Here is a 16091-nt window from a genome sequence, read left to right as displayed (position 1 = left end):
GAGGGAGGAAAAAACCCAGCCTGCCCCCGCGCCCTGTGAGTCAGGGTCATCGCTGTCTCGCTTGAACGACAGAATATTAGGTCAAGGTCAGCCGATTGTCATTATAATCCACTAACAACATTAATTACAGCTTCTTAGGCGTGTGCAGTAAGAAACATATATTAAACACTTTCAAGTTCCTGTTTTATTCTTAGTTGCTTTCTAGCACTTAAAAAAACCTCCTTAGCAAAATGCAGTTGCTAGGGGAAACTGGCAAGCAGCTGAAAACGAGAAAAGTCAGCTACAATTCAGAAAGCTACAGGTGTGGGGGGGTGACGCCGGGTGTATTTTTTTCCCCTTTTCTTCCAGGAAGACAGATAACTTCTGCACCTATAAAATACTGAATTTTCAGAACAACTAATACTATGGCGTTTCCTTCTCTCCCCTCAAGCCCTCTTTTCCCTGCCTCAGTGGCCCCCCACCCCAGCTCCCAGACTCCGAGGGGAGCTGCCATCACCCTGCACCTCAGCTCTGCAGAGTCCACCCTGGAACATCTCCCAAACGTGGACCGCCACCTCCCCTGCCAGAACTGCCTGACGCCAGAGACGCCTCATTTCTTGTCTGGACTTCAGCAACGGTTTTTCTATTTTAATAAAGACTAAAATGATTTAAAATTTTTCTGCTTCAAGCAGTATAAGAATATAAAGAACAGGCCTCCTCCCTGGAGGTAACCCATGTTAACAGATCCAAGTGTATTCTTCCAGAAATGTTTCACATACGTAATAAGTACTAATAACTGAATTATCATTCAGAACATTTATTAATCACTTATTATGTGCCAGGCAGTGTTCTAAGCACTCTTAAAGTATCAACTTACTTAAATATTCACAACAACCCTACAAAGTGTGCTTATTATTTATCCACATGTAAAGATGACCAGAATGCCAAGTGCACAGTTAGTAAATGGAGTCACAATTTTAATTCAGACCATCTGTTTCCAGTGCCAGGACTCTTAACTGACACACTATCTTGCCTCCCAGGGTGTGTGTGTGTGTGTATCTCCTGGTATTTTTTTTTAAACAAATGATAAAATGACAACACTGTCTACACACCGTTCAGTCCCTTGCTTTTCCACTGCACAACAGCTCCCAGAGACCGTCCCACATCAGCACACACAGAACTGTCTCATTCATTCACAAGATATTTGGTTGCCATGGGTGTTGCATTAGCAAAACAGTCCCCTACTGGTGGACATATAGGTTATTTCTAGTCTCTTTCTATTATAAACAACACTGCAATGAACATCTTTGTGTACACATCTCAGCACATCCATGTGAGCACAGCTGTGAAAATGTTCCTAGAAACATTACTACTGATGCATTTCAAATCCTGATATGATGACAAGTCTCTTACTTTGATCTTCCTGGCACCAACCTCTCCTCACTCCAGTGCTCTCTCCCCACTCTCCAAGGCTAGCCTTTCCAAACACGGATCTGGTCACATCATTCGCCAACTCTGATAATTCCAGGGCATCTTCAGTGCCAGGAGCACAAGGCCCCCATTCCTCAGCGTGGCCCAAAGGCCCTCCTGGGCCGGCATCAACCAATTTTGTGGCTTCCTCTCTACCCCCCAAGACCCATGCCTTGTCACCCCCATGTGCTGTCAGGCTCCTTTTCCTTGCCTGTTTTTTCCTCTGCCTGGACTGTCATTCTCAGCTCCTTTTACCCAGAAGCTTCTGTTCACTGTGCCCCTCCTCTGTGAAGCCTTTCCCACTCCCCACACAGGGCTCCCATAGGATTTGGATACAATGACGAACACATTTCTCACTAAGAGAGTATAGTTCTTTATTGACGTCTCTTCTGAAAGTCTACAAATCCCTTCATTTTTGTGTCCTTAGTACCTAGCACATAACCTGTCAACTATTAGGGGATCAATAAAAGATTGCTGACTTCATGAATAAATAAAATTAATTAGATAAATGAAATGCAATGCTTTGATTTTGCTGAGAAGCAAATTCATTTCAGTGGAAATCAGGATTCCATGGAGAGAGGGAAGTTAAGCAAATGCTGCAGAACAAACTCAGAAGTTTAGACACTACAAAGTTCACAAACGTGGAAAGAGAAAAGACGTTTCCTGAAGCTGTGTACAAGCTTCAAAGGAGGAAACAGGCAACGTTTTAGTTAAAATTACCTATACGTACCCAAATCTCAGGTTATGTTTTGGCGGTGTTCAGGTGTATCATATTCAAAATATTGATGCTATTTTATAGGTGGTGTATTAGCTTTTTTTTTTTTTTTTGCCCTAAGCTATACTTTATTTCCTCAATTTGCATATTGCCCAGGGATGAAGCTCCTTGTATAGGCTGGCATTCTAAAGAACAATCTTAATTAGCAGTGGGTAGTCCTGATGTCTTGGAGAACACTGCAGACAAAGTAGGATTCCTGCTGGGGGAGAGTAAATGGGGCAGCCCTAGGGCAGAGTTGGGACTGAGCTAGGCTACTCTGCCCTCTTCCTCCCACCAAGCTCTCCCCACCCTCCCCTTATAAACTGGGAAAAGCCAGATTATCTAATCCTTTTTACTTATGATTGACTGATTGAATTTTAATTAAAACCCATTCACACTGAAATGTTATCTCAGCTAGACCTCAAGCCTTTTAATTGTGGAATTAAAAGCTTTCTCCCTGTTTAAATAAATTTTCAGGCTTCCGTAAACAGATGAATAAAAGTTGGAGGAGGGCGGAAGAGCTCCTTGAGATCACGTTAAGCCTGCCTGGCTGGACCCAAAGATGCTGTGACTTCGTGTATTTTGGGTGATCCAAGGAGGCGGGAGCATGATCTCCGCCCACCGAGCTGCCCCCTGCTGGCCAGGGAAGGACAAGCCTCGGCTGAGGCTGCTGGAGGCTGCCTGTGGTAACAGTCATGACACGGCCCACCACCCCAGCTCAGGATCACATTTGGTCCTCCCCGAGTTAGGGCACCAAGGCCACATGGCTGGAAGCACCAGAGCCAGGAGTCCCCACAGGCGTGACTGCAAGGCCAGTCTGTCCCGCTGAGATGTTGGCTCCTTAGGACCCTCTCCTCTAACGGAACACCATTCAGGGGTCCCACCCCAGCTGTCCCTGAGCCTGAGGACCCCTCCTCTGTGCCAGGTCCCTCTGTACCACGATTTGCAGATTTCAGATTTTGTACCAGAGCAGGACCCTGTGGGGCCTTCCCAGGACAGACCCCCCCTCCCCCCACCCCCGCCATGTCCTCCACCTGCCTCTTGCCTGCAGAAAAACTTTAGCCAAAGAATTAATTTAATCAGAGAAATGAGAAACTAAAAAAGCAAAGGAAAATAGTCAAGCAAGACAAAATAATAACAGTCTAGCCATGAAACCAAGTCAAGGCCCTTTAGTTCCTCCTCAAGGGCTGTAGAGAATATTCTGAGCCATATCCTTTGAGCTGTTTTGTAGATACTGAAACCCTCACCAGGTGGAAGAAGTGAACTACACGATGACCTGACTGTATCCCTGACATAAGCTGCTGCAGTTCTAAGAACTGGCCTCAGAGAAATGGGAACAAACCGACCCTGGAACTGAAGGCTAACTGTACTTAAAACAATCGAGATGACGATGCTGATCAGACCACTGCGTGACTCGTTTCAAGACGACTGTCAGAGCTGACGGTGCTGTTTCTGCAGGGAGCCCCCTCCCTCCACCTATACACCCCTGAAGCTCCCCTTTAAAAGCTCCTGCCCCCTGATCGGCAGTGGGGAATCGGCTTTTGGACACGAGTCCACCTTCTTCCCAGGTTGCCGGCCTCCTGAATACAGCAATCTTTCTTTTCCTACCGACAAGTACTGGCTTTGAAGCAGCGAGCAGCCAAACCTGAGTTCAGTGACAATTTTACTTGGGTAATAATTTAATGATAATAATTCTGTCATAATTCCTAACCTCACTCCACTTACCTGATACCCCATCCTACCCCTTTGCCTCGTCCGCGATTTCTACCTGCTGTTAGGGGTTTATCACTGGAACACAGCCACTCTTTAGCACAGTGATGAGTGTATGTGGGTCTACTCTACTTATTTTTGGATGAAGGTTTTGTGATTAACTGAAATGAGCTCCCAGGCCCAGGCAAAGGCACGACTAACCCCGATGGCCTCTGCTGTGTGGACACAGCCACATTGATTCAAGGGGTATTCTGAGTACCTACTATGTGCTCTCTCCACTGTTCAGCACCAGGGATAGAGCAGAGAACAAGCCAACACCTGTGCCCTCAGGAAGCACACATGCCAGTGGGGGAAACTGTAATTTTTTTTTAAATACACGTAAAAGCAAATGCTAAGGAGAAAAATAAATTAGGCTAGAGGAAATGAGGCTATTAAATGATGAGACTGGATTTCTTGTGTGGTTTAGTCAGTCCTACTACTTTATCAAAGGCATATCAAGGGAAGTTACTCAACGGCAAAATGTAACCTCTAATTTGCTGGGGGAAAAAAAAAACAAACGACAGAATAAGATAAAAATAAAACCACCCCTCCCTGCTGCTTACAAAAACATTCCACCCCTCCGGTAGGTAAACTGATAGCGCTCCTTACCTGCACCTTCCTCACTCTCCGGGTGCAATACGTACAAGCGCTTTCAAAAGCAGAAACCACAAAGCAATTAGCGTCACCTGTGAATGGGGTGCTCTGAGTCCTCGCGGGACGGTGACCGGCAAAGGCAGCCTCATCTCTCGCTCCAAACGGGGACGGCGGGGTCTCTGCGGCAGGAGCCTCAGCTATGAAAGAGTCAAAGTCATCCCCCTCCCCTTCTGGTTCCTTCTTCCCCTCTTCTTCTTCTCCTTTGCTCTCATTTTCCTCCTCTTCGGGCTCCTTTGTAAGAAGCAACGGATCAGGAGAGGAGACATTCTGCTCCATCAAGCCCTCGGTGCTGGAATCCAGTTCCTTAATGATTTGGTCATACTGGGCAATGAAATCTTCACCCTCGGGGTTAGCCACTGTCAGGCGTGCACCGTGCTCTGCCTCGGGGTTGGGGGCCGCTAACTCGGGGCTTGACTCCAGCGCGACTTCGGGCTCGTTCTCTCCTTCTGGTTCCTTGGACACACCGTGAAACACGTCCGAATCGTCCCTACCATGTTCCTCCTCTGAATCTGTCTCTGGCTGAGGGCCGGGCAGGGGGCCGTTGCTCACGGAGGGACCCTGGACCTGGGTCTGGGCTTGGGCTGGGGGCCTCGCGGCATCCTCCCGTGAACCGCTGGTGTCCTCTGCATCCTTCTCGGCACACAACCTGTATACCATCACGTCATCCTGGAAGTCGGACTCTTCGATGTAGGCCCCTTTGAAGAGCAGGATGGCGTTCTTCTTCATCTCCTGGATGTGTCTGGGAGGATCCACGGGGGCCGGGGGACCCGAGTTCTCTGCATCCTCATACGGCCCAGGGCAGCCCCCACCCACCCCCGAGGAGATCCCGGTGTCGTAGCTGTCGTCCCACTCCAGCTCCGTGTGGCTCTTCTCCTTTCCGGGAGCCAGCTGGGGCCCCGTCGTCCCGGGGACCTGCTGCGGGAGGCTGAGCACAGGGTAGGTGGCGCTGGGAGCCCTCTCCTCGGGCGGGCCCAGCAGAGCCGGGCAAAGCGCCTCGGGGTCGGGGGAGTCTCCATCGTATAGGGCGGACCACACGTGGCAATCCCTTATGCAGCGGAGGATGTTGGTGTGGGCCTCCCAGAGGTACTGCAGGTAGCTGATGTCCAAGGCTTTGCCGTACTCCACGATGCAGGCCGACGGCGAGAACGCCTCGGGGGGCAGCTGCTCCGAGGGCCCTGCCCCGGGAGACACACAAGTCAGAACCGGGCAGGGGGACACAGGCAATGGATGGGAATGCAACTCATCCGGCTGCCAAGGCTTTGTCCCACCAGCTACTTTGGTTCTAATAATTTCTGATTAAATGATTTCCAAACAATAAAAAAAAGTTAGATTTTAATAGGGAAAAATAAGAATAGAAACTCTATCCTCATAGAACATACAAACCAATCTGGCTGGTCAGATACCGGCCATCACCAACAGAAGGCTGTTACTTGGTATCAGTCTTCAGAGAAACGTGAGCTAATGAAGGCAACCTCTCAAGTCGTTGGGAGTGAGACAGGCTGGGACCTGGGACCCTTTGCTGCAGTGCTGCAGTGCTTGCACCTGGACACACCTCTCCTCAAGCAACAAAATACAGAGAAACTGTATGGGACTAAAACTAACTGCGTGCATGCGCAGTTGGGGCAAATTCTGGACCCAAAAGATACAAAGAGAGCAAAAAACCCAACTGCCACTTTTGAAGAGCCTGGAGCAAAAACAGGGTGTCGGGAGCAACAGCAGAGTACTGCGCATGCCCCCTGCACACACCACCACCTAAGGGGTGGGCGAAACACCTAAGCCAGCCCTCCTGCCTGACCCCTGGACCCGCACTTACCCTCACCCCGTATAAGGAGCAAGCTGGGCCTCCACTCAGGGAGCCAGCCAGCAAGGGAATCTGTTGTTTGCTCTCGCTCCCGCCCGTGCTCCAGCAGGGGACCCAATAAAGCCTCGCCTGAATTTCTTGTCTGGCCTCTAGTCAACTTCTATTGATTGGGGAAGGCCAAGATCCCTGGTCGGTAACAGGAGGATTAAGTTAGGTAATATATCCAATATAGTACCTGCCACTGAGTAGGCAATTAAGAAGCTTTTTACTTTAACTCTAAAGTGGAAAGCCTATATAATCCATGAATTTGGGAAACAGATTTTCTCTAGAAAACCCTGGGTTTTTCGAAAAGACTGTTCATTCATTCTGCCTTCCTGGGAATTATTGGGAATTATATGTACCAAACAGTGACTTAAGATAAAGTCATATTCACTCCCAAAATAGCCCTTTTAACCTAAGAATGCTACCCTGACTACCTTTGATGTTAAAAGCTCTCAACCGTGTAACTGAAACAGGTATGAAGACATCTGCATTTAAGTTTACATTTTCCTTTAGGGAAAAAAAAAAAGAACTCAGACAAGGGAAAACACAAACTCTACCATTTCTTAAACATCTACTACATGGCAGGCGCTTTCTCAGTCAGTGCTATCTAATTTAATCCTCACAACAACCCTACATGGAGATACTATTTTCTCCATTTACAGATGAAGAAATTTAGGCTCAGAGACAATGATCACCCAACGAGTCAGTGGCAGAGCCAGCAATCAAGCAAAAGTTGCCTTACGTCAACCTCTCTCCTTTTTTCGTTCGATGCCACACCGTTCAACCCTATTCATTGTCTAAATCTCTACCTGACTGGGCCACAAGTGAACCTTTAAGAATGACACATTTTCACGTCGTTAGGGTGGACACAATCCATGTTTTACAGCTCTACTTTTAAAAGTTTACCTCTTATCCACTTTGACTACTGATAATATTTATTTAGCACTTACTACATACTAGGTAGTTTTCTAACAGCTTTGTATGTCCTGCATCACTTATTCTTGGAACAACCCTTTGAGGAACGCAGAAGAGGAAAAAATCTTAGAAAGATCAAGTAGTTTGCCCAAGGAAGGAGCAGAGCTGAGATTCAGAATCCTAGCTCTTAACTACCGCACAAAAATCACATTATCTATCTACCCACCTACCTACCTGTGTAACCACCTATCCATCAGGGCACTTAGCCACCGTTAAGGCAACCTCAGAGAGAGGAGAGCGGAAAGAAATGGAATTTGGAATCAGAGGACCTGTGTCCTCTGTGTAACCTTAAATAAGTCAATCCCTCACTCTGAGTCTATTTCTTCATCTATAAAATGGGAATACTGTCTTCAAAGGATTAAATGTGATTAACACAGGGAAAGAACGTGGCGAGTTGCAGGCACTCAGCCATCATATGTTTAACCTGAAATTTGAATTCTGCAGAAAGGTCAGCCACAGACTCATTCTTAAAACAACTTTTTTAGTAAACAAAAAAGACATCAATTTTTAACTACGCTTTTAAAAATGACAGTTGGGTAGGAAAATATAAGATACGCATACTAGTTTACCTAACAGGAAAATATACTGAAAGTACAGCTTGTTACACTGCCACATAAAGTATTAATTTCCACGATACACTGTATCTTTATTTACAAACTAAGAATCAGTAAGACAACCTTAATTTCTAAGAATTGCATTTATACCAAATATGCTGATATTTTCTTAGTCAAGTAGCTCAGCTCTTAGACAAAATGCTTTTTATCGAAGAGGACTAGAGCTGGGTGGACAGAATGACACTGTTTGGGGGGATATCAGAATATAGATTGGAAACACGGAAGTCAGCACGAGGCCGGGACCATTTCCTAGTGGTCACAGGATAGGCAGACCCCTCCTGAGCTAGCTGAAGCAGCCTTCTGACCACCAAAGACACACAAACGCCCCTTTGCTGCCTGCCAGAGGGAGGGCCGCGGTTGACACGGGGGCCATTTAAATTTTACTTGGACAAGATCAGCTGTGGCTGGCAAACACCACGGGGTACTGTGGCTTCTGGGACAATAAGTATTTATGAAAAACCCCTCGTGATGTCAATCAAATGAATCATATACTCTTGCCATATCAGACATTTCACATTTTAGAATGATATATCATTGGCAGGCAAAAACGGGTCCCTTTGGAAATTAAAATAAGGGCTAATTCTGTCTTAGCTATAGCCACCCTCCACATCCTCGGCCCCATTTTGTTTAAAAAGACACACGGGTACACTATTCATACTGGACTCTGAGGATGGCGCTAGGAAGCCTAGTTAAAATAAAGGTCTGGGAACACTGAGTAGGTAAGAGCTGGGTACGTCAAGGAACACTGATTACCAAACGTCCAGAACTCTTTACAAAGCAGAAAAGGACCCCCAGGTAGTCAGTCAGAAAAGAAATGGGACTCACTGCATCATTCCCTGTCTACCTAGAGACAGACACATCCAAGGAGAGATGGAATTGGGCATCCTTTTGTTTAAAGATTATCCCTCGAGAGGTCCTCCCCTGACAGGCTGGGACCTGGGACCCTTCGCTGCAGTGCCTGGACCTGGACAAACATCTCTTCGGCTCCTCCAGCAACAGAATACAAAGAAACTATAAGGGACTAAAAATAATTGTGTGCACTCACAGTTGGGGCAACCTATGAACAACAAGATACAAAAAGGCCAAAACCCAACTGCCACTTCTGAGGCGTCAGGGGCAAAAGCAGGGCCCTGCGAAGGATTCCTGGCCTGACCCACCAATTCGCACCCCCCTCACCCCACTTAAGGGACCAGCTCGCTCCACCCTGGGGAGCAAACAAGGGAAGCTGCTTCTTGTTCTCCCTTCCTCGGGCTGTAACACGAGTCCCAATAAGGCCTTGCCTGAATTTCTCACCTGGTCTCTCTTCAATTTCTATTGATTAAAGGATCAAGGACCCAGGTCGGTAACACTCCTACCTGGACTCTCATGCGTGCACTTTGACCAGAGAATATAATCCCTCTCTTGGTTCCCAAGCGTCAGGGTGATCCCGCTGGAGCAGCAGACGGGGGTCAGGGCGAGCAGCCTGGCCGCAGAAACAGAGTAACAGTCTCTCTCCTTCACAGCCCACCTCTGACTCAGCATCATGTGATTGCAAGGGATCAGATACCTGGAAAGCCAAAAAGGGCCAGCGTTCAGTGTCTGCAGGTCTGTTCCCAGTCCGCCACCGCCTAAGCCACGACTGTCACAGCCGGGGTGGCTCATGCTCTCCCCACTCTCACTCCAGCCATCCCACCACCCCCCAGGGCTCACTCCCGTGCTTAAAACTTGTCAAGGGCTTCTTTCTTCTGGCGCAGATTTAAGGGCCTTCACAATTTAACCTCCACAAACTTCCCCATCTTTTAATGGATCCGCTATCCCTCTGTGCCTCCGGGCCTTTGCACCTACCCTAGCCGTCCCCTGCAATGTGCTTTCCCCTCCCCCTGCCTGACAAATGCCTTGTCATCCTGCAAAGTCTGGCTTCAGTGTCCTCTTCTCCGGGAAGGCTTCTGGGCTTCCTACTCCAAGATGGAACTACCCTCTCCCTCCACTATGCTCACAGCCTTCTACTAAGGCACTATTACTAGAATCACAGTCATTTCGGTGTCTGCCTTCTCAACATAATGTGCTATCAGAGCAAGCACCTCCTTCAAGAGTTTTGTCTCATGATCCCGGAAACTGGCTCAGAGTCGGTATTGAATGACAGCAGTTGCACAAAAAGGCAAAGGGACCCGTCATGGTGCGAACCTCCTCTCATATTCTCGCAGATGATCACGAGAACATATTGTGCTACAGGCGTTCCATCACCAGTTCCAAAGAGTGGGTGTGTGTAAGGCAGGGGCAGGATGTCCCCACCCCACCAAGCAATCAATGGTCCAGACATGAAGGTGTCCTTCAGTTCTGCTCAGGCCTGACGCGTCTAGCCGGAGATGGCAGCGCACCCCACAGGTTAAGGGTTCGGTCCTACAAGGCTTCCCCCGACACTCCCAACACACACACACACTTCAGACGCCACTCACAAGTCCAGCTGTCACCTGTGCTTCCGACTAACCGGCTATACATCAGAGGTGCCAACGACCCCCCTCCTCGGGTTCGATTAATTTACTAGAGCGGCTCACGGAACTCAGAGACATTTTACTTACCAGGTCGCTGGTTTATTACGAAAGGCTATAACTCAGGAACAGCCAGATGCAGAGATGCACGGGGCAAGGGTGGGGAAAGGGCGTGGAGCTTCCATGCTCTCTCCAGGCTCTCTCTCTCCCAGCGTTCACCAACCCAGAGGCTCTCCAAACCCGACCGTGGCGGGGCTTTATGGAGGTTTCATTATAGTCATGGTTGACTGAATCACTGGCCATTAGCGCTTAATTCAACCCTCTCCCCTCTCTGGATATCAGGGGGGTGGGACTCAAAAGAAAAAGGGCAAACACCAAATATATATTTCTCCTTATAAATCACAACATTACAGGGGCCAAGGACTCACCGGGGAACACTGGGCCCGGTTTCACACAAAACCCTTTTGGGTGGTGAGCAAGGCATCTCAGGATCATTATGAAGCTGGAGAGAAGAAAGCCTGGGCAATCGTTTCTGACACACTTGGAGCACACTAGCGGGCTGTGTGGGTACAATAAAGTGTGTTTAAATGGCTTCCTTTCCTAACAGGGAGATAGACCATATTGTTTATTTAAACAAAGATGGCACAAATGGGATGGAGGCCTCACGGCCAGAGCCGAGTGTCCCACGTCTGTGCAGGAGCCAACGCCAGAGACCCCAAGCCCGTAGGCGAACAACCACAATCTTCAATAAACCAGAGTGTTTTTGTTTCTGTATTTAGCTTTTGAGAGAGAGGCAGTACGGAGGAAAACAAGCTGTGATGACGGATTCAGTGAAAAAGATAAAAGTACAACTTCCAGGGCATGTCTTGAGGCCAGTAAACATTAAGCCGTCTCCCGCAGCTCCTGTTGGTCCCAAAGAGGAAAACCTATGTTTGCATTAATGACTGAGCCACTGCAAGTGCCTGAGTCAAGGAGGAAAAGAGATTTAATTCTCTTCAGAGCAGTTTACACTTAAGGTCTTAATAATGTCCATGGTATAAAATGACAAACTTGCCACTTAACCTTCTGTTCTCAAAACATAAATCAAACCATGACTCATTCAACCCAAACCTTAGCTAGGTGGCCAGGTAAGGGGGTCCCAGTCTCCCCTCCCCGCACTCATGGGCATACAACACACACACATGCGCGCGCACGCGCACGCGCACACACACACACAGACACGAGCCTAAATCCCTCTCCCTAAGACCCAGACACACCCTGCATGTCTGATGTGGTGGCATCTATTTGCATAAGTTCAGCTGCATGGGAGTCAAAGGTTCTAAAAACAAAAAGGAAACATTGGAGCGGGGTGGGGGAAAAGAGGCCAGATCTGTTCTAATCCTTAGCCCAGCTCTGGGGACCTGTACCTGAGCCCTACTGCAGAAGAAACAGATCCTGTAGGTAGAAAATGAAGGACCTCTTTTCATGAGGATCTCTGTGAGCAGAGATGCTTTGTTGACCGAGAGTGAGGCAGAGGAGAGAGGCCTTCTCCCACCTGTCTGAAGCCAGCGCAGCTCTGGCCCCTAGAACACTCAAGGAGGCAGTGCCGCTCCAGCACCTGAGCGCCATCCCCGTCCCCAGCACTCTCAGGAGGGGCGGGGACACGGCAGGGACAGAGGGGAGGCAGCACCAACCAAAGGGGCTCAGCAGAGATGATGCTGCGGCAACTGTCATGATCATGAACACACATAAGGCCCCTCCCTTGGGACACCCCAGAAGTGACGGCTGACGCTTTGCAGAGGGCCAAGGTCTTACATGAGGAGCTAGGGTGAGAGCCAGGAAAACCCATCCTGTGGTTGTTGATGTGAACGCTTCTGCTCTCACAGGCGAGTGAGGCTCAGGGAAACTCAGATTACACAGGATTTTTTTTTTTTCGTGGTTGAGAAAAAAATTTTATTTATACAGCATACATATAAGTTAAAAAGTGGCAGAATGTTAACAATTACTGAATCTAGATACAGAATACATGGGCGTTCATTATACTATTCATTCAAATTTTCTACGTATTAAAATATTTCATAATAAAAAACTGGAACATAATAAAATTAAAAGGGGCCTAAATGCAATGAGGTGCCCAAGAACAGGTCCCTGAGACAAAAAAAAAAAAAAATAATACATTAGTAGAAAAACTGTTGAAATCTGAATAAAGTCTGTACTATAGTTAATATTATTGTATTAATGGTAATTTCCTAGTAAATGTGCCATGGTTATATAAGATGTTAAGAGAAAGCTGGATAAAGGGAACTCCCTATACCACCTTTGCAAATTTTCTGTAAATCTAAAATTATTCCAAAATAAAAAGTTATTTTTAAAAGGGGGCAACCAGTATATAAAAGCTAGAAGTTTTCATTGATTTTTTTGACAGAATACATGATATAGGACTACTTCTTAATAACGCTAGTCAATCAATAAGGAAAATAAGTGATCAGTAACACAAAACGTCTGACTGTAGGTCTTCCAAGAAAGGAAAAAGGACTAACAAACAAGAATACAGTGCTTTACCATTTACAGATCTTTCACATACATTCCGTTTGACCCTCACAACATCGCTGTGAGGTGGGCAGCACAGATATTATTCCCATTTAACAGATGAGGAAAGTGAATCTCAGAGCAATTGACTGATGTGCCCAAGGTTCTACAGTTAGTAAATGATTTGTATTCATATCAGTCTTTGACCTAAAAATTCAGCACCCCACCTCCCCTCATACTTGCCTACCTACTTCACAGGGATAACGAAGATAAAATGAATTCAAGGCTAGAAAAATACTTTGAGGGAAATAATTTTCCACGATATATGGCTCATTCCCCTTCTGGTCCCAGCTTGCGCGTAAACACAGAATTTTATATTGCCTCTGTTCTGTGTTCAGCTAAGCAACTAAGTAAGACGGGGGAACAGTGTGATCCTCTTTCAAGTTACATAAATTACAATCAGGGTAACTGCTATTACAGCAAGTTGAAAAACAACACAGAAAGCCCAATGTGCAACTACACAGGATTTATTGTACCCTTATTTTCATCATTAATTATTCAAGAAATAAACTGCGTCAATGCTTTTATATACTGCAGGAACTCAATGGCTGCTTACAGCTCACACAAAGCGCATTTCATGATTTAAGTTGATGTATGTAGATTTCTATTCTTTGTTTGAAGTACTAAAACAAAATGGAACAGTGGATCAAACCTAATAAAGCTATTTATCACATATCACCAGCGGGTAGCTTGAAATTATATTAGAATACAGAGTTACCGGGAATTTGCAACTCTGCAAACACATGCTTTCCGTAGAAACTAAGCACTTTCTTCTGAGTAAATCAAGTAAAGGGAGATCCCCCACAGACTGAAGGAGGGGCTTCTATAAAATTGGAAATTGGAGAGTCAGTTCAAATGAGTAACACCCCTGTATTCAAAGCAGTACTTCTACTACTGTGCCTTTAAAACGAAGGATTATCCCAGAGGGAAGAGTGGGAAAACCGTACACTGACCCTCTGTCTCTCCATCATTTACACAGAAAGATTAGAAACAGAATAAAGTCAGAAGCTCCCCAAACGTCGAACATCAAATACACCATCATGTATAAAACAGATAGCTAGGGCTTCCCTGGTGGTGCAGTGGTTGAGAGTCCGCCTGCCGATGCAGGGGACACGGGTTTGTGCCCCGGTCCGGGAAGATCCCACATGCCGCGGAGCGGCTGGGCCCGTGAGCCATGGCCGCTGAGCCTGCGCGTCCGGAGCCTGTGCTCCGCAACGGGAGAGGCCACAGCAGTGAGAGGCTTGCGTACCGCAAAAAAAAAAAAACAAAAAAAACCCAGATAGCTAGTGGGAACCTGTGGTTAGCACAGGGAGCTCAGCTCGGTGCTCTGTGATGAGCTAGATGGGTGGGATGGGAGGCAGGGGGAGGTCGTCCAAGAGAGAGGGGATATATGTATACATATAGCTGATTCACTTCATTGTACAGCAGAAACTAACGCAACATTGTAAAGCAATTATATTCCAAAAAAAAAATAATAAAGTGGCTGTCGATAGCCGAAAAATCACTTAGGAATTTAGTACAGATGTCTGTCATCAAACTATCTTTTCATTTCAACTATATTTGCCTGGGGTGGGATTTTATTTAAATTCAGGAAGCAGTAAATATAATCAGAGGCTAATAAATGGCTTTAGAGGCTCAGATTACTCAAAGCCATCCCAATACAGCAGGAAAAATATATTCCCCACATCGTCCCCCCTTTTTTCATTATTTCCGCAACCCTCTGCAACCCTGGGTCCATTTTCTATTTTATTGGATATTACTCATTAAAATAAATCACCATCACTTCTGAAACAATTCAGTGATAACCAATCAATAACAAAGGACACACGTTGCCTACTGCTACACTGACAATAAAGACAAAGAAAACAAAGCAGTGAAGTATGATGAAGTAAGCAAGGTGCTTCTTAAGAGATGATGATAACCTCAGTAATGTACCAACAGGCAAGAATCTTAAAAGCAACGTTAGTGAATTTCAAAAAGCTCGTTTGTTTTTCAGAGACACTCTGGCTGTGTTTCTCCTATTCATCTTACCCTAGACTGGCATTTTTTCTCCCCTCTCCTCCAGACACCCAATGCCCACATAAGATGGAAATGCTCCTGAAGAGAACAGGCAGCTTCTCTTCGAGCAAAACAGCCTCTATCCGAACACAGCAGGCGAAGCAGTTCATAAACCTGACAAATGACCAGCACTTCTGAAAGAAACACCCCAACCAGAATATTCAGAAATGGCATTCAGGGTATTAAGCAATTAAATGTTGCCTAAACTGGGAAGTGCCAAGAACATGCAGTTGATCTGTCACTTCACTGCTTGTCAGCATTTCCTGCCTGCCTTAGGCCTATCATAGGTCACATCCCTGGAGGCGGGCAATTTCTCCTTGGTTTTCTGCTTCCTTAAATAGCCTCTCTTTGGGGGGACCTTATTTCAACTTACTTTTCTAATATTTTGCTAAAGGAAATAAACAGATCAGTTACAAATGGATTATCACTTTGAAATGTCAATAATTAAGAGTATCTGGGTTGCAACAAAAATTGATGCATTTATTTACCATGGAGCAAATAACTTCATTAAAAGGATTCACATAATCTTCACTGCTCTATTGCCTCTCAGATCTACAAGTTTATCATGTATATTCGAATGACTACAGTGGCAACAACAAAAAGAACAAGTTATAAATCTATTTTTTAGGTCCCTTAAAGTTTAAATGACTAGAAAAATAAGGATTTTTCATTGACCTTGCTTTTGGTACAGATTCTAAATAAGAAAAGACATTGTTTTCATTACAGTAACCCCTCCGCCCCTATCTGTGGAGGATACATTCCAAGATCCCCAGTGATGCCTGAAACCACGGGTAGTACTGAACGCTATATATATACTATGTTTTTTTCCTATACATACATACCTATGATAAAGTTTAATTTATAGATTAGGCTCAGTAAGAGATTAACAACAATAGCTAGTAATAAAATAGAACAACTATAGTAATACACTGTAATACAAGTTACGTGAATGTGGTCTC

General features: G+C 46.0%; 1 protein-coding gene across 5 annotated transcripts in view; it reads right to left on the bottom strand.

The window, feature by feature from the left end:
* Positions 1-16091, bottom strand: part of FHIP1A (FHF complex subunit HOOK interacting protein 1A) — a 271128-nt gene that overhangs the window by 9853 nt on the left and 245184 nt on the right. For all 5 annotated transcript variants that reach the window (XM_082652865.1, XM_082652864.1, XM_082652863.1 and 2 more), the window contains 2 exons: positions 9394-9584; positions 4639-5781 (listed from right to left, as the gene is read on the bottom strand). In XM_082652865.1, the coding sequence (XP_082508991.1) occupies positions 4639-5781; positions 9394-9584 (1334 nt within the window). The remainder of the gene's footprint in view (positions 1-4638; positions 5782-9393; positions 9585-16091) is intronic.

The sequence above is a fragment of the Grampus griseus genome (genome assembly GCF_964374135.1).
Source record: "Grampus griseus genome assembly, chromosome: 4".
NCBI lineage: Eukaryota > Metazoa > Chordata > Mammalia > Artiodactyla > Delphinidae > Grampus > Grampus griseus.
This window is presented reverse-complemented; position numbering and strand designations above follow the sequence as displayed.